The sequence below is a fragment of the Lichenostomus cassidix genome, chromosome 4 (genome assembly GCF_008360975.1).
Source record: "Lichenostomus cassidix isolate B80296 chromosome 4, HeHo_3.0, whole genome shotgun sequence".
NCBI classification, from domain to species: Eukaryota; Metazoa; Chordata; class Aves; order Passeriformes; family Meliphagidae; genus Lichenostomus; species Lichenostomus cassidix.
In genome coordinates, this window is record NC_139484.1 from 56913646 (window position 1) to 56939538 (window position 25893).

The 25893-nt window shown below is 49.5% G+C and overlaps 1 protein-coding gene across 1 annotated transcript in view; it reads right to left on the reverse strand.

The window, feature by feature from the left end:
• Positions 1–3138: 3138 nt before the first annotated feature.
• Positions 3139–25893, reverse strand: part of LOC146438545 (GDNF family receptor alpha-4) — a 68725-nt gene continuing 45970 nt past the window's right edge. Inside the window, exons 2-8 of the mRNA XM_085059315.1 lie at positions 21360–21638; positions 18032–18112; positions 14346–14691; positions 11001–11110; positions 9677–9811; positions 9298–9455; positions 3139–7171 (exon numbers count right to left, since the gene is read on the reverse strand). Coding sequence (XP_084915441.1) covers positions 7025–7171; positions 9298–9455; positions 9677–9811; positions 11001–11110; positions 14346–14691; positions 18032–18112; positions 21360–21638 — 1256 coding nt within the window. The 3' untranslated portion in view covers positions 3139–7024. The remainder of the gene's footprint in view (positions 7172–9297; positions 9456–9676; positions 9812–11000; positions 11111–14345; positions 14692–18031; positions 18113–21359; positions 21639–25893) is intronic.

Consider the following 25893-nt stretch of genomic DNA (forward strand, 5'->3'; position numbering starts at 1 on the left):
GAAGAAATTCGTGGCTGAGAGGGTGGGGAGGCCCTGGCACAGTTACTCAGAGAAGCTGTGGTGCCCCTGGATCCCTGGAAGTGTCCAAGGCCAGGCTGGATGGGGCTTGGAGCAGCCTGGGATAGTGGAAGGTGTCCCTGCCCACAGCAGGTGGTGGAAGGAGATGATCTTTACAGTCCCTTCCAACTCAAACCATTCCATGATTCTGTGATCACAGGATCAGGCCCTTTCTGCCCTCTTTTCTTCTCTGTATTTCTGGGGCCTCACTCAGACCTCATGTATCCCTCAGAAACCACATCTGCAGGGAATTTAGCCCAAAACAACCACTGACTGGGCCACTCTGTCTTTATCAAGAAGGACAACATCTTTCTCCTTTTTATTTCCCTGTGCTGACAAGAAGCACAGGTGCAGCTCCATGAGCCCACAGCGTGCAAGGCTGGGGCTGTTTCTGATCTTTCCGCAGCCCGTGGTGACCAGCAGTGCTGTGGGAGGATAGGACTTAATCTCTGCTGCTCCTCATGCTGATCCCTGAGTTTAATTTGGAAGCAGAACTTTAGCAGGTAGGTCTGGATTAAGATGGTTGATCACGAAATACTGTCTTGATAGGCAATTAGAGCAGAGCATGCAGATAACTGGTGTCTCCATCCATCCATCCATCCATCCATCCATCCCTCCCACCTGCAGCTCACCGGCTGTTTCATCAGCTCTGCTTTCCAGGCTGCAGCCACAATGTGCCTCCAACAGAGTGGCTGGCAGGATTTCCATTGACATGTTCCCTGGGACCATTGCTCCCACTAGAAATAATTTCCATTTCTCCATAGCAAAAAACCTCACAAAGTGCCTTGAACATTTTTCATGTCAGAGCTAATTCTGCAGCTCTTCCCTTTGGCAAACATCTACTGTTTGTGCAGGAATTCAGTGTTTTCATAACCAAAACAAGATGCTTCCACCTCTATCAACATTTTAGCACTGTTTGCTTGGAGATAACGTATGGTAAATTGTTTGTGATTTCAACATCCTCTTGCAGCAGTTGAACATCAGCTGCAGGATTTCACTTTTGCTGTGTCTGCAGTCAGTGGGATGGGCACTGTAGACTCCTCCAAACCTGCAGTGCTGCCCCAGGCTCTGGTCTGTCATGGAACCATGGAATGGTTTGGGCTGGAAGGGACTTTAAAGACCATTTACTCCAAGCCCCCTGCCAAGGGCAGGGACACGTTCCTCTAGACCAGGTTGCTCCCAGCCCTGTCCATCCTGTCCTGAGGCTACAGAGGTTGAAGGACCTTTTCTCTGGGAATGTGGAAAAATCACTTCATCTGCTCTTTCCTCAGGGTTTGATGTCTGTGGCTGAAGGAGGGAGCAGAGCTCAGTTTTGTTGTGAGCACAGTCAGCACCCCCCAAACCACACCCAGACCCAGAGATGGGGTAGAAGTGAGGCTCAGCCAAAGCTTCTTCCAGCTATTAGTGCTTCTCCTGCTCCAGAATCTTCTCACCTTAAGTTTAGGATGATTTCCTGGCTTGCTTGGAGCCAGTTGTTACATCCCAGAGCAGGGTTGCTCCAGCCAGCCCCGGGCTCTGCCCCACGCCCATCTGAGCAGCATATGCTCTCCTGGTGCAGAGCCCATGGGAGTCCCGAGATCTCCTGCAACACCAGGACCCCCTGAAGCCCAGCAGCTCCTGTCACCCATCACTGTGTGGCCCTGGACTGTCCCCACCAGCTCTTTGGGTGCTGACCTTGGTCGAGTGGCTGCCTGCCAAGAGCCAGGGAAAATACCTCAGAGCTGCAAAGCTTTCACAGCACATTTCAGGTTCAACTGGCTGGAACCTCCACAGGAATCGTCCTTCGAGTCAGCAAAACCCTAGCCCTGGGTAGTGTCAGGAAGGAAATGGCTTTGAGGAGAGCCTGAGTAAGTCCATCCCTAACCCTCAGGTTTTGCTCCTCCCATGCATCCTCAGCTGCTTCAGGCATGCATAGAGGCAAACATAATCTTCATGAGAAAAAAGTGTATCATTTATGTGCTCAACCTTGAACTCACTTTGTGTTTAAGAACTGACTTGAATTTCACTCATTATTTTTATATAAATTTTGTATATATTTGTTTTCTAGGATTTTTTTTTCCTGCCCAGAATTGGTAAGAAAACATTCCATTTGCCTCTAATCAATTTTCCTGTGATTTCTTTCCATTTTTCAAGTTGCCAAAAATAGCTCACAGATGTTCATGGCACAAACAGAAGTCTTCCTGGCTGCCATGAACCAGCACCCTCCCTTCTCCCTCATCTCCCCTCCTCCTGTGCCCAGCACAGGGCTGCAGCATCAGCCTTTCCCAGTTATTTCCACTCAGTAGGTCACACAGTGACATCTTGGCATTAGTGGCTCCACAGCCCCCTAACTGCAGATGCAATTATTCCCATCCCTGCTGTATCTTGCAGTGACTCCCTCTTCCTGTGCTGCCATCAGCTTTGAGCCAAATCTGCCCCAAATTGCTCCCAAACCCTTGCATGTTTCACCCCACAGGAAGCACAAACAGCCCCAGGACTTGCTGGGGGACTAATGTCTCCTTCTGCAGGGACCTCGATGTCTTTCCATCTCAGCAGAGCTGTTTGTCACTTGTCACCCCTCCTTGCTGGGAGACAGCAGACTGGAGCTGTGTTTGGAGCTGAGGGAACATCTCAGAGCTGTCTGCAGCTTCCTGTGGAGAGGCAGCTCCAAACTCTGCTCTCTGGGACCAGGGATGAGACCCAAGTGAACGGCTGGAGCTGTGTCAGGGCAGGGTTAGGTTGGATTTTGGGAAAAGTTCTTCCCCCAGAGGGTGCTGGGCACTGCCCAGGCTCCCCAGGGAATGGGCACAGCCTGAGGCTGCCAGAGATCCAGGAGAGTTTGGACAATGCTCTCAGACACAGGGTGGGATTGCTGGGGTGTCCTGTGGAGAACCAGGAATCAGTCTTGATGATCCCTGTGAGTCCTTTGAGCTCAGGATATCCTAGGATTCTATGATTCCAGCCAAGCACGGCTCATCTGAGCCCCACCACTCTTCCAACCCCGACAGAACATCCCCTCATTCCTTCCAGCTGCCCTTCCAGCACAGGACAGTGAGCTCAGCACCACCCTGGGCATGCTGGCATCAGACAGGAGCAAGGCAGTCAGGAAAATGTGTGTGTGCTTTATTCATGGATATGTTTGGATATTGACATGTACAGAAAAGGTAAGTACAAGTTTGACCCCGGGATGGGCTGGCATCCACCATCCTCCCCTCGTGCAGGTGTATGCATGGGGCTCCTGCTCCAGCACCACCTCCCAGCCCTGGGCCTCCCTCCCAGCTCCTGCTCCTGCTTGGACAATGCTGCACAGGATGACATGGCACGACATGTATTTGTACACACACAATATTTCACAGGCTCTCCGGGCTGCCAAACCACCATGCGTGGTGCTGTGCAGCCAAAAAAATAGAGTTCAGTGGCTACAGAAAGTCTGGCTGGTTCTTTAACTGTGATTTTTTTTTTCCTTTCTTTTTCCCATGACTCTTCTTTGTGCTTATGGAAGTCCCTAGGCATGGAGTAATTCCTAAAAAAATTGTCTCCCTTTCTGTCTCTTGGCTCGCAGAGTCCTTTGCCTTTACAAGCAGCTGCTATGACTTCTGTGGTTAGTCAAGAGACTTAAAAACGAAGATCCATGGTTCACTTCACAGAATTCAGCAGAGATGGAATTTCATCCAAAAAAATTACTGACTTTTCACAAGGAAAAAGCAGTGGCCTGTGCACACATGTTGGGTGGGTGGGAGGAGAGTAATTGCATTTCCTTCCTCCAAAAAATGTCTCAAAAGTCATCCTTTTCTGCAAACTTTAATTCATGAACAAGCTTGGAGGGAGAATCAACATTAAATATTGGTGAAAAGGGTGAACTGATCAGAAAAAAGCCATGAAAGTTTGGGGATAATTTTTTTTTTAATTCCCACTCCCCTAACTCTTTCCTGCTGTGTGAGAGGCTCCTTGCTCTGTGCCTCATTCACTTCATCCCAAAGCATCCCTGAACCATGGGAACCCCAGCAGGGCAGGACCTGGCCTGGGAAGGGCATCAAGGATGCCACATGGGAACTGAGGGCCTTCTGGGGCAGTGATGCATAAAGACGAGTAACATCTACAGAGTCCTGAAAGCAAGATATCCCTGCAAGTGTCCAGGTTGGACAGGGCTTGGAAAAACCTGCTCTATTGGAATGTCCCTGTCCATGGCAGGGGGGTTGGAACAAGATGAGTTTTAAGGTCCTTCCCAACCCATTCCATAATTCCGTGAGATAAATCCAGTGGAGGTGATGATGTCTCTCACTGAAATTGTTAAATTAGGTGCTGATGGTACTGGGACTAGGTACCCTCTGGAGGTCTCCTCTGTCCCATCCAGTCCTTGAGCAGGATTCTCCACACCTCTTTGCACAGCATACCAGTGCAAAGGGAGAGGTGAGGTGGAGCCACCAGGCATCCTGACCACCCAGAAAAACTCTGTGTCTGCTGAATGAGAGGCAAATGGCAAAGTGGCACTTCAACATCACTGACAATGACTTCTGAAAGACACTGGAGTGGCTGCTCCTGGAAAGCAGCTGACACTGTATCCCAGTGCCATGCAGTCACTCCACCCAGACACAATTAAAAGCTGGTGCAGACTGGTTTGATGGGGCCAGATGTGTGGAAAAGCAGGGCATGACTACAGGACTGGAAAGCAAAGGGGCAGAAGAAGGCAATTCCCAGCATGACCTCATGGTGTTGAGGTAGTTCCTTGCCTTTGAAGGGCTGAGCAGTCAGGGTTTCTTCTTCTCCCACCTGCAGCTCACAGGACACAAGTTTTGCAGTTGTGTCACTTGGTCTCTCAGAAGACACTGATGTCCTGGATAAGGGGGAGATGTTCACAGCAACTCCATGCATGGATCTGAGCACTTTGAAAGGACTTTCCTGCCCGCAGCTCTCCCTCCTTGTCTGCTTTCTGGACCTGGTGAGCCCCTTGGCTACGAAGCTCTCACATACAACTTTCAGCTCAGGGTGTCACTTGTCACCCTGCACACAAGCCTTGGAAGCTGCAGAGTTCCTCTGCATGACTTTGGATTAAGAAACCCAGGTGCTTCAGCCCTGAGGACCTCAAGGAGCAGCACATTAGACAGGAAGCAGCAGGACAATTTCTGTTCATGTCAGACACAGGCACAGGTGTTCAACTGAAAACTAGACTGGCTTCTTGTTGGAACAAAAGCCAAGGAAGTTGCTGCAGTTTCTCAGCAAAATCTGAAGCAATAAACGATGGGAGAGATTTTGCAGGAAATGGGAATAAAAAACAATGGACTTTGCTGTGTCAGATGCTTCCTAAGCCTTTCCATGCACTCAAATACCAAGGAATTAATGATATTTATTGGAGGGGCACAAACCAAAGAATAAATAGACTGCTGCAAAGGGCAGGCCTAAATAGGCTCAGGGAGATTCTGGGGCTGTTGCTGTTCCTCCCATGGCACTCAGCCTGGGTAAGCATTTATCCTGGGAAACCTTCTCACTCTTACTTACCATTTTCTTTCCTGGCTTAACACAGTAAAGGGGCTCAGTCCCCCAAGAGGGCACTGGGACTCCTCAGCTCACCTCCACAAGGGAAAACCCTGGAATGCTCAGGCAGTCCAAGGCCACACATCTGCCTTGCTGTGCCCCAAGACACTACAGAGACATTTGTCCTCACTTCCTCCCCTGGGCTCTGGCTGCAGCTCAGCAGAAAGGGTCACTTCAGCAGCCTTTGCTTGAAGGACATCTTGACTGAATAAACAGGACCTGGCAAGAGGCAAAGTCCTGCACCTGCTCACCCAGACACAAGTGGCTGCCTCTGCCTTGTTCTTCAAGGAGAGGAAACTAGCAATCCAGTCCCTACCCATGACATAATTCACAACTTGGCCTTTTTTGCTGGGTATTTCTGTCCTAGCAAACCTCTCCTACCCTATCTCTTCCTAGGAAAACAAATGAAATCCCTTGGCTGAAGGCCCTCTGCCTGTGAGACCATGGGTGAGCAGGATGTGTTGTGTGATGAACATGTGGGATGTGTTGGGCTCACATCAAATTCTGCCCACAGCCTCACACGTTGACCCCTGATGGAGAAAGGGTAGACTGGAGGGGGACAATATTGGCCTCTGGTTGTCTGGATGTGACAAAAAGTGCCCCAAACAGTGTACAGGACCAGTGGATAGAGATGCTTGGGTTGGGACACAAAAAATTCAGCCGTAAACAAAATGCAACACACGTGTTTCTTGCAGAATACCATCAATACATGACACAGGTTTCCCTAAGGAGGGCCTGAGGGGGAGGTGACAGCTGGGGGACAGGAATGCTGGTTGCAGTCTGGCTGTGGTTTTGAGAGGATGAATAATCCCTGCCAGCTATTTCAGAGTGTGGTTACCTGGTCCTCTCCAGAGGTGCTTCAGGATCCTCTCCAGTGAACAAAACTACCCACTTCTCACCAGGGCTCTGGTTTCTTCAGTCTGAAGGAACCAGGTGGGCTGTCCTTCAGGTCCTGAGCAACCCTGGAGACAGTCTGAACTCCACATTGCTTGGCACATCCTGCCAAGAGCCCCTCAGCATGAGTCAGGGCTTCAGGAAACCTCCTGACAGGTCATCCATTTATCCATCCATCAAAAGTCTTTCCCCTCTTGGCTGGGGCAGGAAAAAGCATTTCCTTTTCAGCTCTCATTTCTTGAATCAACTTTCTCCTTCATCATTCCCAAGGGAATTGTCATGGCTCCGACCCCATCCACAGAGAACTGGAGAAACAACAACCAAGCTGTGGTGTGGAAAGGTGGCCAGGACCAAGAATGAGCTGGTTGTCAACAATGCTGATCGTATAAAATCAAATAAACTGGCAGACAGACGAGGAGGAGGAAGGGATGCCCAAACACTCACCTTGCCTTCCCATGCCCTCCCTTCACCCCGCCCTCCTCCTGAAAAAGTTACTGGTCTGGTTGTTTAGTAAAGAAACCAACACAAATCGAGTCTCAGCCTGGTGTGTGCCTGCCCTGCCTCACAGCATGGGGAGGCTCAGCACAGCAGCAGCCAGGAGAAGCCACATCTGCAGCAGAGAGGCTGCCCAGCAGGAAGGGGCTGCTGGGCTGGAGGTGCCTGAGGACAAACGAGTGGAGCCACGCAGAAGCCTCTCCTCTCCAGCCACCTGAAAGAAAAAGGAGACAGCGTGGGGTGAGTGTGGCTGATCATGGAATCACGGAATGGCCTTGGTGGGAAGGGACATTAAAGTCATCCAGTTCCAGCCCCTTCCATGGCAGGGACACCTTCCACTATCCCACGGTACTCCAAGCCCCAGTGTCCAACCTGGCCTGGAACAGCTTCCCAGGGCAGACACAGCTTCTTGGAGCAACCTGTGCCAGGGCCTCACCTCCCTCACAGCCAAGAATTTCTTTCCACTATCCCATCTAACCCTGCCCTCTGGCAGTGGGAAGCCATTGTCCTGTCACTCCAGGCCCCCATCCAAAATCCCTCTCCAGCTCTCCTGGAGCCCCTTTAGGCACCAGAAGGCCACAATTAGGTCACCCTGAAGCTTCTCTTCTCCAGGCTGAACAATCCCATTCTCTGTGTTTCCTCATAGGAGAGAGGCTCCATCTCTCTAATCCAATTGCTGCCTCGGAGAATTTGGGGCTCAGGGGCTGTGCAGAGGAGCCAGGGCTGGTTCCAGCACCCAGACTCTGGCCTGGAGCTCAGCTCAGCTCTTGAGGGGATGTTGGTGGAGGTGGAGTTACAGCAGAGTCATTGGTGGGCACAGCACTGGTTGGGACACTGGCTGGAGGTGTCTGTGTGAGGTGAGTGCCTGGATGCCCACTGAGATCAGTGGTGATCCATGTGCTTTATGGAGCCACTGCTGGCCCATGGCTTGGCCTGGTGGCCTTAAAAGTGGGGATTCCTCTGGGTGTCAAATACACCTCCATGGGGCTGGGAGACATTCCACCAGCTTTCATCGGCCAACCTCATCAAACATTGAATGGGGTCTGGATTTGAAGTTGAGTCCAAAGTCAGGACCCAAACCTCTGGTTTCTCTTGCAGTGTCAGCAGGGATTGTGCTCCAGCAGCACTCACACCCCAGCAGAGGGATGTGCTGCTGCCAGCAGGAGATTGGAGGTGTGGCAGGACATCCCTTACTTCAGCTACTTTTTCCAGCTTCCCACTTGCTGTTGGGAATACTGTCCTGGCCACAGATGGTTCACAGCTTCTCCCTCACTTCCAGGATAAAGTTCTCAGTGCTAAGTCTGGACCTGAGCACTGGGTTTCTCTAAGGTCTGGGGAGCACCAGCTTGAGGGAAATCCTCCAGATCTCCTGGGTGCCAAGCTTATGGCTTGGTGAAGACAGCCCTGTGTTCTGCAAGTCCCACCAGTGCCCTGGAGAGCAGTGAGGGAACCTGAGGCCACTCTCCACCTCCCAGCCTGCTGCTCTGTGAAAGCAGGGTGGAGAGAGGTGAACCTGGCGTTTTCCCAGCAAAAGAAACAGTGATAAACCTTAAAGTAACCCGCATTTGGAAGCTCTCTGAAGGTATCAGCCAGCCCAGTGCAGAGCCCACGCTCAGTCCTTGGAGTCTAGTTAAAACTGACAGCTTCTGTAACCTGAACATTCAGCAAATCAGGGTCACTGTTAATTATTCAATAGTAAAATAATTGAATCTGAAAATTACTCTGCTGGGTGGCAAGTCAAGGTCATTCTGTTTTATTTAAAAATAAAATATTTAATGCCTACTGCTGCCATCATCAGTAAATGAACCTGGTATTTGTTTTAAAATAATTTCAATTTAATATTATTTTGATAGTAATAACTTGCTGATGAACGGAACCTTTCCTTTGAAATTTTCTAATGCTTAGCAAACCTTAGTTAAACCTCTGCATTATGACCTCTAGAATCCTCATCTAACAAGGGAGGAATCTGCGTCCTGGGAAGTTCAGCTTGTCTGCAGCTGAACTGATGCACTGGAGGAGGTGAGGAGCCAAACCAGTGGTCCTGGCTGGAAACCCCATGGATTTCCCAGCACTTCTAAATGAACCATATCTCTCTACAATGGAAGGGAAGGGAAGGGAAGGGAAGGGAAGGGAAGGGAAGGGAAGGGAAGGGAAGGGAAGGGAAGGGAAGGGAAGGGAAGGGAAGGGAAGGGTGAATCAAGCCTCCAGGAGGTGGAGAGTGGGTTGGATGTCTGCATGTGACTGAAATGACACAGGTGGAAGAAGGAGTGGAGGTCAGGAGGTTGGAGGAGGTACAGACATGGCAAATTGTCTCTCTGGGCCAGGCCTGCCCTCTCCTACCTTGGTGGGCTGGAGGTGCTCGAAGCTGCTCTCTCTGAGGGTCGCCACGGCTCTGTTGGCATTTCGCTCCTGCTTGTACATCTGTGTGGTGGGGGGGATGGATGGGGCCACAGCTGTGTTCAGGTGAGTCCCATTGCCAAAGGCCTGAATGGCATTTTCTGTGTGTGGAACAGAGATGGAGAAAAGGGTTGTCAGGGCAGGAAAAGCCTGCATGAAAGCATCCCTTTCCCAGCCTCTTTTCTGCATCACCCAGATGGATGCCTGAGGCTCTTCAGAGCTCCTCTGTGGGAGCTGCACACCTACAGCCTCTGCAGGACCAGGGCATCTCCATGCCCAATGCAAGAAGGCTCCAGCACACGGCGGTGCCCACAGCACTTACGCAGACAGATGTTGTTGGTGAAGAGGTGCAGGAAGCTCTCGCACTCGTCCTGCCGGTTCCCACTGGCATTGCAAGTGCACCAGGGAGCTATGCTGGATGTCGAGTTGTCGATGTAGTTGGGGGTGATGGGGCTGCCTGCAGGACAGATGGACAAGTGTTACTGCAGGGCTGCTGCTTCAGGAAGGGTCAGTGCCATCCCTTCGTGCTGCTCTGCCTCAGCCAAGCCCCTCCAGGACAGCAGCAAAACCCTTCAAGTGCTGATGCCATGGCTCTGCTTTGCTCCCAGGCAGGACAAGAGGAGCAATCACAACCCTTTTATTACACCACCACCATTGAAGTCTTCAGTCAGTTAATAAGTGCCATTAATCCAAGGAATGGGCAGTTTCTGGGAATTCAGGTTCCTTATAACATTCAGAAAATCATGGAATGGTTTGGATTGGAAGGAGCCTTAAAGGCCATCCGGTCCTACCTCCTGCCATGGCAGGAACACCTTCCACGATCCCAGGTTGCTCCAAGCCCCATCCAACCTAGCCTTGGACACTGCCAGGGATCCAGGGGCAGCCACTTTAAGATCTTCTTGAAGCCTTTTATTGTCCAGGCTGAGCATTCAAAAACTGTATGCGAACATGTGTAAAGGTTTCCCTGCTGTCATTGAAAAAGCCAATCTCAGTCTCCAGAATGAAGGATTAAAACAGAATGGAATGTTGGCCCAAAAATCTGTCAGTCTATCCCATCCATCAGGATGGACCTCATCCAATGGCCATTGGCACTTCTCTTTGGACTCTAGTCTGTGCCTGTGCCAACTGCTGCCAGCTGGGCTCTGCAGCATCTGAAAACCCAATTTGACACCCTCTGAAGCTGGGAAAATGGCAGTGGATGGTGATTTCCAGTGGCATCACTGGTGATGGCATCAGGGAATCCTTGGCAGAGCAGACACCCTGGGACAGCCCATCTATTTCCACTGGAGAGAGAAGACTGAATCTTGCAGCAGCCCATGGTTTTTCTCCCCCCACGGCAAACATCCTGAAGTTACCCATGGCTTAGTCATGTCACTGAAGGGAGAAAGGCCAGCACCAGGTTGGATGTGGCTTGGAGCAACCTGGTCCAGTGAAGGTGTCCCTGCCCATGGCAGAGGGTTGGAATGAGATAGGCTTTACAGGTTCCTTCCAACCCAAACCATTCCATGACTCCATGATGTCCCTGAAATCTCAGCTCTCCACGTTACTGTCCTCATAGCCAGAGTTAGGAGGAGACATTTCCCACCTGGAGGAGACATTTCCCACCCAAATTGTGAAGGACCCAAGGGAAGGAGGCAGCCTCTTACCGATGATGCCAGTGTAGGCCAGCAGGCAGGCAGCATAGCTGTCCCTGCGGCAGCCACTCGCAGCCTGGGGCGACGGCTGGCAGTTGAACTGGAATTCTGCGTAGCGTGACCTGATGGAGCCAGAGCACACAATGGGACAATTACCACAGGTAACTGGGGCAAAAGGGGAGTAACAGCGCACTTGAGGTGTTTGCAGAAGGGAATACACTTGTCAAATGCTGCTGTAGGTGTTGCCCAAACAGTTTGAACAAACGTCCTTTTACAATATCCTGCCCACCCCAACAAATCCAGGAGGAGGTTTTGAACAGGTTCTGCAGTTATATTTTACAGGTTTCCTCCAGGACTGCAAGAAAAGTCCAGAAAATATCTTGGAAGAAATGTTTGTTTACTCTTGTCTGAGGTTGGTTTTTGAGGGAAGAGCTGTTGCCCGGAAGGAAATCAGTCTGCGTTGCTATTTTTTATCTTTTGAGTAATAACTTTGCCTAAAGAATGCAACCTTCATTCTCAGTCTGATCTGCTGAAATAGAAAATTGCTCTGGTCCAGTTTCTCTCTTTTTAAACACTCTAAATATAGCTGAGGTCATCTCAGATCAAGGGAAATGTCCAAAGGTTCAGATATGAAATGTTCTGCCTGTTACCAGGGCTGCTGCCCCATCGTCTGCTGCAGATGTCCATTCTCAGGAGAAGGACTCCCTGGAACATGTGGAGCAGGGAGATCATTCTCCCAACCAGTTATTTGCCACATAACTCTTTAGGGATGATTCAGCTCTTGGCACACAGTGGTGTCTGGAGATTGTAGGATATCTGAGACATCAACTCAGGGCTTTCAGGTTGGACATAACCACAGCTGGAGATCCAGATCCATCTCAACATTCATTCTGTGGCCAGGTAGGAAGGGATTTCACATGGCATTTGAGCTGCTTAGGAAACTCAAGCAAACACTAGCACTGACAACAGTTGAAGGAAAGGTTCTTTATGTGACAATCTGTAGTCTGAGCTGGGAACCGAGAACTTCAAATGTTTACCCTGCCTGGGCAATCTCAGAAAAACTGAGCATGTTGCTCCTCCCAGACACCCTCTCTCTTCCAGACACACTGCTCTTGCTGCTGGTCAGTGTCAGCATTCCAATTTACACTTTCCAGCCCACTACTCACCTACTCCCCAGTCTTCTTTTTTCCTTATCTTTGTTCCCATATTTGCCCCACACCAATCCTTTCTCCTGTAACACGGACAGACAAAATCTTCCTTCCCAAAACTTGCTGCATTGTTTAGAGGAGATTTAGAGAAGGGAGATACTGATTGTAGATTTTATATAATCCATGTTAGTAGAACCCAACCCTCTGAGCTGGGAAGTTCAAAGGGTTAGAGCTGTGCAGGAGCTGCAGTGCAGGCAGGGTGAGCCCTGGAGTGTTTCACTCAATTTCTTTATGATTTATTCGTAGCTCTCCTTGTGGATTCTGCACTGCTGGCTTTGACCAGGTCACATGTCAACCTCTTGCTCCCTCTGTGTCTCTAGAGGATATTTTCTATTATATATTCAGAGACTAAGGGACCAGATAATTAACAGCTGTGCTGCTTTCAGGAAATGGTTTCTAGTCTCCTGGGGAGCAACACTCTCCCCTTTGAACCTCTTCCTCCCCACTGGGCTCTTTTGTCTTATTAGGGAGAGGGCAGAACCCGTCCATTTCGGATTCCCTGGGTAGCCAGGGGACAACATCTGAGCAGGGCCTTGTCAGCCCAGGGACTTTGCATCTTTCAGAGTCTACTTCTGCATAGTTCAGTCATTCTCCTGCCTCCATGTTCCTAGGGTGCAGAGTGCTGAGGGTATTTGTACTTCTGTGCTTCCAAGAGGATGCTGCTGCTCTCACCTCCCTCTGTGAAAATACATAACATTTTTATTGCAATTAAAAGATGATGTGCTCGTCAGGCATGGCTGCTGGAAGTTCAGCTCAGGAAGTCCCAAACCCCACAACAATTAGAGACTGGGACAATGCAGGCAGGTGTGCCCTACACTTGTTCTTGTGCTCTTCCCCAGTGTCTGCTCATGGCCCCAGCTGCACCCAGAGCACTGGGCTGGGGCCACCATGGTGCTATTATGGTCTTCCATCTCTCACTGCCAGGTGGGCTCTGCTCCCGAGAGCTCTGTATGGATTAACCTTCTGGAATATCAAAGACCTTTGGAGAAACAGGGGGATGAAAACAGTACAGATGAAGGAGAAACACTGAAGGGGTTCTGCTGTGAGTTCTGAGTTTGCTGTGAGTGCACATGGGATGGGTCTGTGTGTGTGTGTGTGACTGGGGTGAGATGGAAACAGGAGCAAACCAGGCTGGCCAGACTGTGTGGTGAGTCTGGAATGACACTGGGACTCTGAGACTCTTGTTGCAGTCACCAAAACAGAATCACTGAATCACAGAATGATTTCAGCCAGAAGAGACCTAAAAATCACCTCGTTCCACCCTCTGCCATGGGCAGGGACACCTTCCACTATCCCAGGCTGCTCCAAGCCCCATCCAACCTGCCCTTGGACACTCCCAGGGTTCCAGGGGCAGCCACAGCTTCTGGGCAGCCCCTGCCAGGGCCTCCCACCCTCACAGCCAGGAATTCCTTCCCAACATCCCATCTAAATCTACCCTCCTTCCATTTCAAGCCATTCCCCTTTGTCCTGTCACTTCTTGCCCTTGTCCAAAGTCCCTCTTCTGCTCTCTTGTTGGCTCCTTTTAGGTATCGGAAGGTGCTATAAAGTCTCTCCAACACTCAGCCTTGCAGCAGAAGGATATATATGTATATATGTCTATATATATATATCTATATATATCTATATATATATATGTGTGTGTGTGTGTGTATATATATATATAAATTTTTTTAATTAAACAAGCAAACAAACAAACATGGTTTTAATGCTTTCATTAATGGCTGTGGCTGTCAGGATACCTTGGATGCTCCTGGAGAATGTTCTGGGCTAGGGAAGAGGGACAGTGAGGAGATGGATTGGTGAACATGGCTGTAAGGACCTCTCCCCCATATTTCTGCTTAGCCTGCACCTTCCTGGAACTGTTTCCATAGCAGGTCTTTCTCTAGGAGCAAAGCCAAAAATCCACAGAAAATGTCTAAAAATCTTCAGTATGAACATCTCATACCTCGTCCTGTCCATGAACACATTCTGTAGGACACAAGGACGTGGGTCATGGCAAGGGGCCTGTCTGTGGGGTGTGGTGGGATGGTGCACCCTGGGAGAACCCCGCAGGGGACTGCACTGGCTGGGGTCACAGGGCTGTCACCAGTGGACAAACCCTTGCCCTAGGACAGCTCTCCATAGGGACCACCCTGTGCCTGAACATTACCTGCAGACGTAGTTCTCCTGGCAGGAATCCAGGGGGGCCAGGCAGTTGGGTTTGTCCTTGGCCTCGTAGGAGCAGGCAGGGACGATGGTCTGGCGGCGGCGCTCGGCACAGGCCGTGTCGTCGCAGGGGCAGAAGAGCAGCTCGTGGGTGAACTCGGGCGGCACGCGGTCGAAGAACCTGCGCAGGGCCTTGTGGCACTTGGAGCGGTTGCAGCTGTCGGCGCGGGAAAGGCGCCGGATGCAGAGCGAGACGTACTCCGTGCGCAGCCGCTGGCACATGTCGTCCACGTTGCAGGCTTTGGCGGCGTCCAGACAGCGATTCACCTGTGTCACCTCGTTCTCAGAGCCTGCGGGGTGGGACGTGCTGAGGCGGTTTGGCGCTGACCTCCCTGCCAGCAGCACCACCCCTGAGACCTTCAGCCCCACCCTGCTCCCCTTCTTGGCCACCTGGGTGACACCCACCTGCTCCAGGAAGGCAGTGGCCAGGGTGAAGTGTAGGTTTGCTCTCTGTGTCCTGCCAGGACCAAATCCCCTTTCCACACTCATCTTTTCCCAAGAAGTGCCACAGTCACATACCAGACCTCACCCCCCAGAGCTCACTTCACCAAGCTCATACATTTTATAAAATGAATTTTGCCTTAATCTGGGCATCTGGTAATATTTTACTAATGTGAATTACACATTAGTAAAGGCCTGGAAGACAGCAGGCATTAGAAAGTGCATCTGCTTATGGCTATGAGTGGATTCCCTCGAGTGTTGGGATCTCCACTAACTAACTTGTTTTCACAAGCTGCTCAAGATCAAAGACTGAGTTGGTGGCAAAGCTGGCTCCCTGATACATGGGTGGTCTGCACTAATTCCTGGCACCTCAGACTCACTGCCCTGGGCAGCAAGTTTCTTCAGGCCTCTGGAGGGTCATGTGTGGCTTTGGCAGCAGCTCTGCTTTGCTCACCCCTAGTCTGCCCACCTAAGCGAGACCTGTCTGGGTCACAACACACCCTATCCACACCAGTTGTGACCCAGCATCCCCACGTGCTAAGTGGTGACAGTGCCTTCACAGGGAGGGATCAGAGGTGCCATCCAGCTGCATTCCCCTGGCACCTGGTACTGCCTGGCTGTGAGCACATGTGGATCTCTCCCCTCACCCTTTGCAGGGTCACCCTTCACTTTCTTCACCAAAATCACTCTGCATGTCCACCCTCTTAAACCAGAGGAGAAAGAATGTCCCAGTCTGCGTGGGAGAGCAGAGGTGTGCTGTGGGATGCAGGGAAGGTGGAGGAAACCTGCAGCAAGGGGAAAGGTTAGGAAAATAAAGCAAAAACTGTGGCGATAGATGAGAAAAACAGCATCTTCAGTGGGAAAATAGGGATCTCATGAGTTTATATGCCAACAGCCTTTTCTGTAAATATGGGAAAAAGGCAAGAGGGAAAGGTATTTTTCTAACACTGGTTGCAGGGCTCCTTCGAAGGTGGATGGGGCTCTGTTTTATAGAGGGGGAAAATGCTACAGAATCCCTGGCAGGAGTCAGTGGAAACATCAGACTCTGTCTGATTGAACAGATAAGGCAAGGGTCCTTCAAACTTGAGAGAGAAAATGAATTTGAGGCTGGTTTTCACCTCTCTGTATTAAAACCATGACCTGCAGCACACCAGACGGACTTTCTCCCCAGCAGCGAGAGATTTTTCCACTGAGGAAAAATCCCCAGAGTGATAAATTCCCATTGCAGAATCAAGCTGTATCTTTGACCAGGAGTTTAAACCAGCCAGTCACTGCTGACAAGTGTTAAAGCATTGACAGTCTCCCTGAGCACTTCAGAGTTGGCTGCCCTCTTTATTTCCCTGACATTATCAGATGCTCCTTCTCCCAGCATTTATTTTTCCCTTCTCTGTTGTCCCTGCTGCTTACAGTGAGCTGGAAGTCAAATTCCAAGTTTTTCAGTTATTTCATGATGGGCACAAGTTTTGCTTGGTGTGGTCCCATCCCTAAATACTTCCCTTTAAAAGTGCCCAGAGATGAATATTGTCAGAGCATTGGTTTATGCTGGGGAGCTGCCAATTAATGTGTAGGAAACAGTTACTTGGAAGGGTTTCATTCCCCATTCAGCCAATAAATCACAGGGAACACGCTGGATTTTCTCCTCTTCCCATGCAACACCAGAGGATGTGCTTTTTAAACCACTGCTACAATTAGAGTGGAGGGATATGGTTCCATTTGTACAGCTTTAACAGTGGCCATATATTGTTTATGTAAAATTTGGTTTAATCCAAGTGTTTCTTTCACTTGGCCTATGGTCACAGGGGTGTCTTATGTTTCAACAAGTTCTTGGGAATTCTTTTTGGTAGATTTGAAAGAGGGTCCTTTGGCAATGCTGACCATGTTCTCCTGGACACTGGGTAGGAGAGGGCAGCAGGTTGTAAGTTATAGAAGATTTTGATTAGTATAAATAAGGACAAAAAGGTAAGGAAATTTCATGTCCCTAAGTGGATGCCCAGTCCTCTGGAGAATCCTTGCTGCTCTGGGTCCGTTTGTTTTGCTGCACAACCAAACTGCTTCAAAAACCTGAGAGCAGGTTAACCATGCATAAAAATCCCTATCTTTAGATTTCCCCACACTCTGGAGTTTTCTAGGACTCAACAGTAAGGGAAAAACTCCAGTAAAGAAAACCATGACCAGCAAACCAAATTGCCTGTCTGCACTCCAATCTGCCAGGTGGAGTCAGTAAGAGCGAGGTCAGGGAGCTCCTCCCATCCCCTGTGCTCCAGTTGTTCAGGGCTGATGGGCTAATTTCCTCCTGGGCATTCTCACCCAACAGGTGCCTGGCCATGGTGGGGACTGCAGACATTCACCAGCTGCAGGGAATGCTGTCCCCTCCTCGCTGGGGTGCAATCCAGCTGTGGATGTTGCCCAGAGCAAGGCGCACATTTGGAAAAGCTGCAGTGGTTTGGGAACACCTGCCAGAGACTGAGGAGGAGCACACTACCTGCCCCCAGACAGGTAGTTTGGTTAAAAAAAACCACCTTTGGCAAAGCTTTCCCAAGGTTGTGGCACACAGGCTGGCTGTGCTGGCTGCTGTGCCATTGGGGGTGGATGGGTTATTGGCAGCCATGCTGGCCTTTGAACTGCTGAGCCCTTGAGGAGTTAAAAGGCTCTGCTCAGCTGTTAACAGGATTAAGGTGCAGGACAGAACATGGCTCTGGGTCCTGAGGTTGCCCTCAGGGCAGGTGGTTAAAGGCTGTGGCTGGGATCAACACACAGGTTGATTTATTGACCTTTTTCTCTGCAGAGTTTGATCTTGTGACTGATGTGGCACAAATCAAACCTAATGACACCCAAGCAGCTCCTGTTTGGTGAGATGTTTGCATGGAACAGATCATCCACCTGCTATGGAGAATGAGTCTGCCTGGGAGGGGTCATTGGAAGGGGTCTTTGTACCACATCTTTTAGTCCCAGTCCTTCATAGCACAGACATGAAACAGCCAAAAGACAAAAATCACAAATGTTTTTTCCTAGAACCTGTAACAGTCTAGCACAGGAATCACAGGCAACTCCTCAGAAAACAATTGCTAAACCTGAACCATGCAATGCTCACTAGGGAGCACAAAGGACTTCTCTGTCTGCAGTGCTTCATCCCACAGCCAGCTCCCTCCAGTTTGAACCAGCAGGTGTAAGAGCATCTTCCACACCTACCTGCAGTGATAGATGCCAGCCGGACGTAATCAAAGCCCCTGAGGAACGGCTCGTAAGGGGAACTCTCCAGAACATTCATGCCTGGGGGGGAAGAGAGAAGTTGGTGAGAAGGCAGATGAGGCTCCTGAGGGATGGCTGAGACACATGAGGTTCAGCATCTATAGTGAAGGATTGTGTGGTGGGTGCAAAGGGAGTAAAGGCCATGAGTAAATGGATACTCAGAGTCACAGGAACAGGTGTGTGGACACTTCCTTGGAGAAGGGAATAAAATGCAACTGGCTTTTAAATATATATCTCAGTGTTGGAGTGGGGCAGTCTGTCAGGGAACTGCTGAGCTGCAACCCTGTGTAGCTCAAGTCTTGAGTCACTCTACAGGGATTGCCAGAGAAGACAACAGGCTGCAGCTCTTGCTCATGGGCAGAGTGCACACCACCAGCTCCCTGCACACACAGGGTTTCCATCACCATTATTGCTGTTTCCTCTATGTCCCCCCCGAGTCAAAGGTCCTCAGCTCTTTTAGGACACAGACAGGGCTGTGCACAGGGTTATGTGTGTGACAACACACTCTGTATTTATTGTCACCTCTGCCTTTCTTCTTGCCAACAGCTTTTACTTACTTGGCATAGAGCTAATGACCCAGAGCTCCCGCAGAAACTCCCTCTCTTCAGTTTTAAGTCTCTGGGAAGCTGATTTTGTTCAATTAGTGCTTCCCTTTCATCTGCAATGCTCTGTAATGCCCCATCATCCTGATGGATACCATGGAATATTATTGCAGCAAACAGCTCAGTATCTGTTGGGGTTTTTTTATTGGACATTTAGATGGATGTGGACAGCAGCAGCAGATATATTGGCTGGGATAAATGGACTATCCAACCTCATGCTCTGGGCATATGCTGACCTCCAGCTGCAGACAGGAAGAAATGGCTCCCAGGGTCCACAGCCCCATGCAATTACCACAGGTGCATTATAAGGCAGCTTTACACCTTCATTGAAATATCTTGCATCGTTACTGTCTGGAGAGGGGCCCATTTGTAAGTTCCAGCACAGCAGTTTTATGTCCTGATGATAAAGCACCTTATCAGAGAATTGTTATCGGGTTGTCATCATGTTGTTGTGTCTCTAAATGGGAAGGCAGCTAAACACGGGCATGCTCAAGAGAAGCTGAGTAAATAGTGTGCTTTGTAAATTCCCTGAGCACGCACTTCCACAATTGTTTTTACAAGAGAGCTTCTAGGAAGCTTTTTGCAGCCTCCTGGGTATGTGTGATTGAGAAACAAAGCTCTGCAGGGACTGTGTGGATTGGCTTCCTTTCTCAGTCAATTAAACACGTGTAAGGACCCTGAAACATGTGACTGCCGTGAAATATATCTCCCTGGGGAAATTAGGGCAAGGAAATCAAAAGTTTGGTGTGTGAATCTGCATTGCAAGTGAAGCCAGTTGTTTGAAAAGGTGTGGACATGACAGTAGAGAAGTGGAGTGGAGTTGCTGTCAGCCTCCAAGAACGGCTCTCTCCCAGTCATTCCCAAGGTGGAGCATTCCCATTCCCAAGCTGCTGGGCAGGGAGTCCATCCAGCATCAAACTCCTGTACTGCATCCAGAGACCCACAGCTGCCCCTGCCTGCTTCCAGCACTCCTTGCCAGCCTCTCTCTCCACTCCATTTGAGCAGTGGAAGGTGTCTCTGCCCATGGCCATGGATGGTCTTTCAGGCTCCTTCCAGCACAAACCATTCTGTGTCCCAGAGCTGGAAATGCTCATGACAGCACTGTCCTACACAGCCATGTCACAGATGATCTGTTTACGGAGTTTTAGCCATGAAGGTCAGCTGTGAAGGAGTTGTGGTGTCACCCATTGAGATGAGTGGAGAAGCTGGATTACCACCTCTTCCCCAGGTTTCACCTCAATGGAAACAAATCCGGCACACAGTTATGGGAAAGATCAGACACTGGAGGGTGCAGAGGTCTTGTATTTCCCCAGTCAGCTCACAGCACCATGCTCTGCACCCTGAACGCTCTGACATCTGAAAGCTTCCCAGGAAGCTGATCCCATCCCAGTTTCCATCCCAGCAAGCCTGTGCACTGCAGTCTCCATCCTCTTTGTTTTGCTTGGCATTTTGGCCTGTGGTCTCACCCCTGCACTTTTCCTTTCAGGTTTCAGCCAACAGTGTTTTATTAATCTATTTCACAGCCCATGGCTGGAAGGGTCTGTTTTATTCCCCATTTTAATTTTCATGGTGCATAAAATACTCACCAGCCTGACAAGGAAGAGTTATGGCCACTGAGGTGCAATTTTATGGTGACTCTTAAAAAACGTCAAAATCCAAACTTACTGAATACTGGCTCTGGGAACACTTTAAATTCCAACTTGATGTCACCAGCCCCAAATCTTCACTAACCCAAAGACATTGATGCATTTAAGAGATTCCAAGAGAGTGATTTTTTTGAAGTCCATGCTGTTTTTCCCTCAATGCCTGTGCTTTATGTAGTGTTTCTATAAAATCTATGGTTATCATGGTCTTGATTAACATACTTAGATGCAAAATACACTGTGCATTTCTCCAGCAAAAGATCTCAATGTATATTGGGAATGTCATAAAAGAGATGTTGAGTTAAAAAAAAAGAGGGAGGAGTCTCAGGTTTTCAGGACTGCTTTCCCCACAATGTCAATACCATGGGAATCATCAAATCTTGTGAGTTAGAACGGAACCACACGGACCCTCAAGTCCAACTCCTGGCCCTGCACAGACACCCCAAGAATCCCACCCTGAGAGTGCTGTCCAAACACTTCTGGAGCTCTGGCAGCCTCAGGCTGTGCCCATTCCCTGGGGAGCCTGGGCAGTGCCCAGCACCCTCTGGGGGAAGAACCTTTTCCTGATATCCAACCTAACCCACTCCAACACAGCTTCATGCTGTTCCCTTGGGTCCTATCAGTATGTCTTGAGATGGATCAGGACAATACAGGGGTATCTTGCAATCACTTTGGAGCTGAGGGGCTCTTCAGAAAGGCCTCTGAGCACTTCCCTTTCAGGAAGACCATCAGCAACAAGGGCCCTGCTCTACTTGTCGCTGTTGAGCAGCTAGCAGAGTAATGAATGCATCGGTTCTCAGTGGCAAGAAGGAATGACCTTTATTGTTTTGATTTCATCACATTTATAGAGTTCTCAAAAGTCACCCAGATTGGTCAGTCAGAAGCCTTCCCCCAGGCCTGATTGGCCAGGCCTGCACTGCCCAAGTTCTGGGACACTGTTCCAAAACATCCAAACTTTATCTTTATTTACAAAACACAAGAAAACCTCTCATGGGAAAAACTGTGCTAGCCACATCTACTGACCTTCCATGAGGGTGTGGTGGATGCTCCAGTAGACGCTGAGGCAGTGCTTCTCCTTCTTCATGCCCCTCTTGCACTTGCAGCCGTAGAGCTGGCTGGAGAGCAGGGCGGTGACAGTGTTCCTGCACTGGCTCTTGGCGTCAGGCCCCAGCTTGTTGGCGCCGTTGCCCGCGATGCACTGCCGCAGAGTGCGGAACTTGGCGCTGCACACCGGGTCGCTGGTGCACGACTCACCCGCCTGCAGGCAGTCCCTGCTCGAGCCCACGGCTTCCTCCATGCCTTCTGCAGGGGAACAGAGAGGTGGGTCAGGGTCAGGGAGCAACCCCAGGTGGGACATTAATTGTGTCTGCCACAACCTCCTTCTTCTAGGTTGCCCAGAGAAGTTATGGATGCCCCATTCCTGGAAGTGTCCTGACCTGGGACAGTGGGAGGTGTCCCTGCCCATGGCAGCAGGGTGGAACCAGATGGCCTTTGAGGTCCCTTCCAACCCAAACCATTCCATGGTTCCATGGCAGGGTCAGCCTGGTAGCGGGATTATAAGTGACACAAACATGCCCAGTTCCTGGTGCTTGATTTTTACTTCTTGGAGCACAAAAATCTTTTCAATCCCTTTCTTCCCCAGCTCTCTATCTCATTTCTGCCCTCCAAAGGTAATAGCAGCCCAATGCAATGGGGACCCTGCCCTCTGCTCCTTGAACATGATTAACTGTGCCTACACCTTCCCGGAGCTATAAATGGCTCTGTGTGGGTGTTCTGACACGTAGTCAGCCCACATGTGTCCCAGGAGTTGGCCCTTGTTCCCTGTCACCATCTCCCCAGGACTCCCACTGGCTTTGTCTTGGCTTTTTCCAAGCTTTCCTAACATCTCTTCAGAGTTCCTTTACCAACACAAAGTGGTCTGTCCCCCATTTGGAGAGGAGAGCCCAAAGCACGGGAGGAAGACGTTTTTGCTACATGTGCACCAATAAATTAGTTTATCAGGGCTCAGTGGTGCTGCAGCTGAGCGATCTCGTGTTATTGGTTGCTCTTCCTCACTAAAGCAGGCTGGACAACCCAGACTGACTCCTGGAATGAGCTCACCCCAAGGCTTATGGCACAGGGCAGGGCCAGCGGCTCAGTCATGCTCAGCAGGACATGGTTGTGTGGCATCCAGGTGCCAGAGAGGTGACAGGGTCAGGACAAGGCAAATGTCACCCCTTCCAGCTGGTGTGGTGCTCTGGAGTGTTTGGCATAGGTCAGGCATGACTGCCCCACAGCTTGGGAGAGTGAGGAAAAGGCAAACCTGCTTTACAGAAGGGAGAATCCATTCCAGTGCCTGTACAGTAATTTGGGATCCTGCTGTACTATAAAAACAGAAACTGCTGTCATGACCTTGAAGGAGGATTTCTCAAATACTTCCCAAAGGAGCTCTCTGTCTCTAACATAACTTGTCTTCCCTTTGGATAGCAACCAGAAAGGTGAGGATAGATAAGACCTTCTGCTTTTTGACTCCCTCCAGTGTCTGCTTCTGGTGAGAACCAACTTGGACAATATTAGAAATCCTGCTTCCTGAGAAAAATGTGAGTCCCTGATCTCCATCTCTGAGAGCTTCATGAAGTCTCTGCTTTCTCCAAGACTCCACTGATCTCTTCATAAAGTCCCCTTTTCTGCCTTCCAGCTGTTACTTCTTCTTAATTTCTGCACCTCCCAGTTCAGCACTCAAGCCCAATTATATCCATTTCTGTTCCCTCAGCAGTCACAGTGTGTCTGCTAAGAAGGAGTTGCCTCTGTTGCTCTTGATTAGAGCAGAAAGTAGCAGCTGGAGTTCAGATACTTCAATTATGTTTATTACAAACTTTGGGTGAACCCAACAGGAGGTTTCCTCCTGAAATACCCCAGTGGAATCTCAAATGAAAAGCCTTTCATCTAACTGTAGACTATTTCAAAGTGCCTCATGGCCAATGTCAAGCTTTCAGGTGTTTCAAATCTCACACCATCTCAAATTTGAGTTCTCCTGCCCCTGATTTATTCATAGACCTGGTTTATTTAGCACTCAAGGCTTGTTTGGATCTGCCAAACGCAGAGAGAGAAATTATTTCCAACATGTAGGAAACTCTGCCTTGGGCTGTCATATACTGAAGAACTTCGAACACAAGGAACCAGTTTCCTTGAAATATCATTTGGGCAATTTGCAATTTCACTGAGATCCATAAAATGAGCCAGAAAACATATCTGGGCAGAATCAATAGGAATAAAGAAAAAAAGTACTTGGCTTATTTTACTCTGGCTTTCTCCAAAGGATCTCCTCTGAATGAGGATAAAGCCCAGCAGGTTGTATTCTAGAAGAGATGACTTTGTCAGTGTCCTGTCAGCTGCTAGAAAAGTAGGTTAAAATAGAAATTATGACCTTCCTTCCCCTTCTCTGCTACATGGATTGCAGAAGATACTCCCCAGGATGGTTATAAACACAACCAGCCTGTAAAAGCTGTAAAACACTTTGGGATCTCACTTTAAATAAATCAAGCAGATTGACCATTTGAGAAATTTTCCTGCAAAATTTTAAGTAAATATATCCTCAAACTGAGCCTTGCTTCATAGAACAAAGGCCAGGGGTGAATATTTACAGCCCAAACCCACAGCATAAAACATCCCCATTCAGACTTTATGACAGAGGTGCTTGAAGCCACTGGGAGTGTCACGAATGACCCGCTCTGTAATCGTGTCACTTAAAAACCAAATCATTCAGGGGCTTTTATTGTTAGCAATGTCTTTGCAACTGAGACAACATAACACCACGGTTTTCTCCTCACACTGCCCCTGAGAGAGTAATTTTATGCAACATTAAGAGAGCACCTCTTAGGGAAAAAAATAAATCTCCGTGACTTATGAAATTGATGGTGCTTCCTAACAGGCAGGGACAAGAGCAATATTAGGTCTTCTCTCCCAAAGATGAAGTGGCCTTTCTGGTTTTGCCTTCAAAAATAGCTCCTTGCAGGCTCTGTGCCACAGGATTTTCCTCCTCCCTGACTGACCAGGGAATTGGGATATGCACTGAGCTGTGCATTGCTTGGACTTTCTGTGCCTCTGCTTTTCTAATAGCAGTCCTTCCAGCTCCCTGTGCTCCCTTTAAAAGGCCATTTGTCTGGAGTTTTATTCCTCACTTGCTGCTAATTTCACGCTGTTTACGGTGGGCAGATGGAGTAATGAGTTTATTTTCACATCCTGTTTGTAGCTGTGCTCCACATCTGTTTCTGCTCACTCTTATCTCAATGCCATTTACCCAGAGTTACTCCTGAAGTGCAGGAGTAAGAAAAAATCCTGGATCTTCCCATTTTAACAGGGGTTCTCCCCCTCAGTTCTTCTCATTTAGGTGTCCCAAACTGCATTTTGCTGACCAAGCAGGTCTGACTCTCCTCCAAGGAGATAATTTCCTTTCTCAAGGAAGGTACAGAAGTGTGAAGGTGATCCCGTGTGGGCTGTAAACACTGAATAAAATGCACCAGCGTGGAGATGGAGCCCTGTCACTCTCCCTTTCTTACTCAACAAACACGTGGGCTTTAGATGCATTAGGAGGAACCACACCAATTCCACCTGGGACTTTGGAATTCATCCCCCTCCCCTCTAGTTTATATATGAATTAGTGAATCTTTTTACACTCCTGATCTGAGGGGCCCAAGAATGTCCAGAGAAGGGCAATGAAGCTGGGGAAGGGTCTAGACAGTGAGTCCTAGGAAGACTGTCTGAGGGAGCTGGGAAAGGAGCTGAGCCTGGAGCACAGGAGGCTCAGGGGGACCTTGTGGCTCTGCACAACTGCTGCCAGGAGGGGACAGCCAGGGGTCAGGCTGTGCTCCAGGGAACAGGGACAGGAGGAGAGGGAACAGCCTCAGGCTGGGCCAGGGGAGGCTCAGGGTGGATTTTGGGAAGAAGTTCTTCACAGAAGGGGTGGTCAAGCATTGGCAAGGGCTGCCCAGGGAGGTGGTGGAGTCCCTCTCCCTGTCCAAGGGAACACCTGGATGTGGCACTCAGTGCTCTGGGCTGGTGGCAAGGTGGGGATCAGGCACAGGTGGGACTCAATAGTCTTGGAGGTCTCTTCCAACCTCAAATGACTCTATGACTCTGTGATTCACACACAGCTCTACAGAGTGATGAACACTTTTTTTCCATGACAAGCTATTGACTCCAAAACATTTGGTGTTTGCTTTCACAATATTTGCAGCTAACAGGAGAATAACCACCCAAAACCTCCGAGAAAGCAACAGGAGGGGTTTATTACCTTTCCAGGTTAGCCTTGTTTTGCCTGCAAAGGTGGACAGTTGTCTTCACAGAAATACAGAAGATTTGGGATGGAAGAGACCTTAGAGTTCCTCTGGTTCCTTCCACTAGACCAGGTTGCTCCAAGTCCTGCCCAACCTGGCCTTTATGCCAGAGTGGTTTTCCAGCCAGTGCAGAGGCTATGGAAATGGCTGGGAGAGGACATTGTGAGTATTGCAGCATTGCAAAGAGTACTGCAGGAGCATTGCAGCATTGCAAGGAGCATTGCAGCATCCTGTGCTGGTGT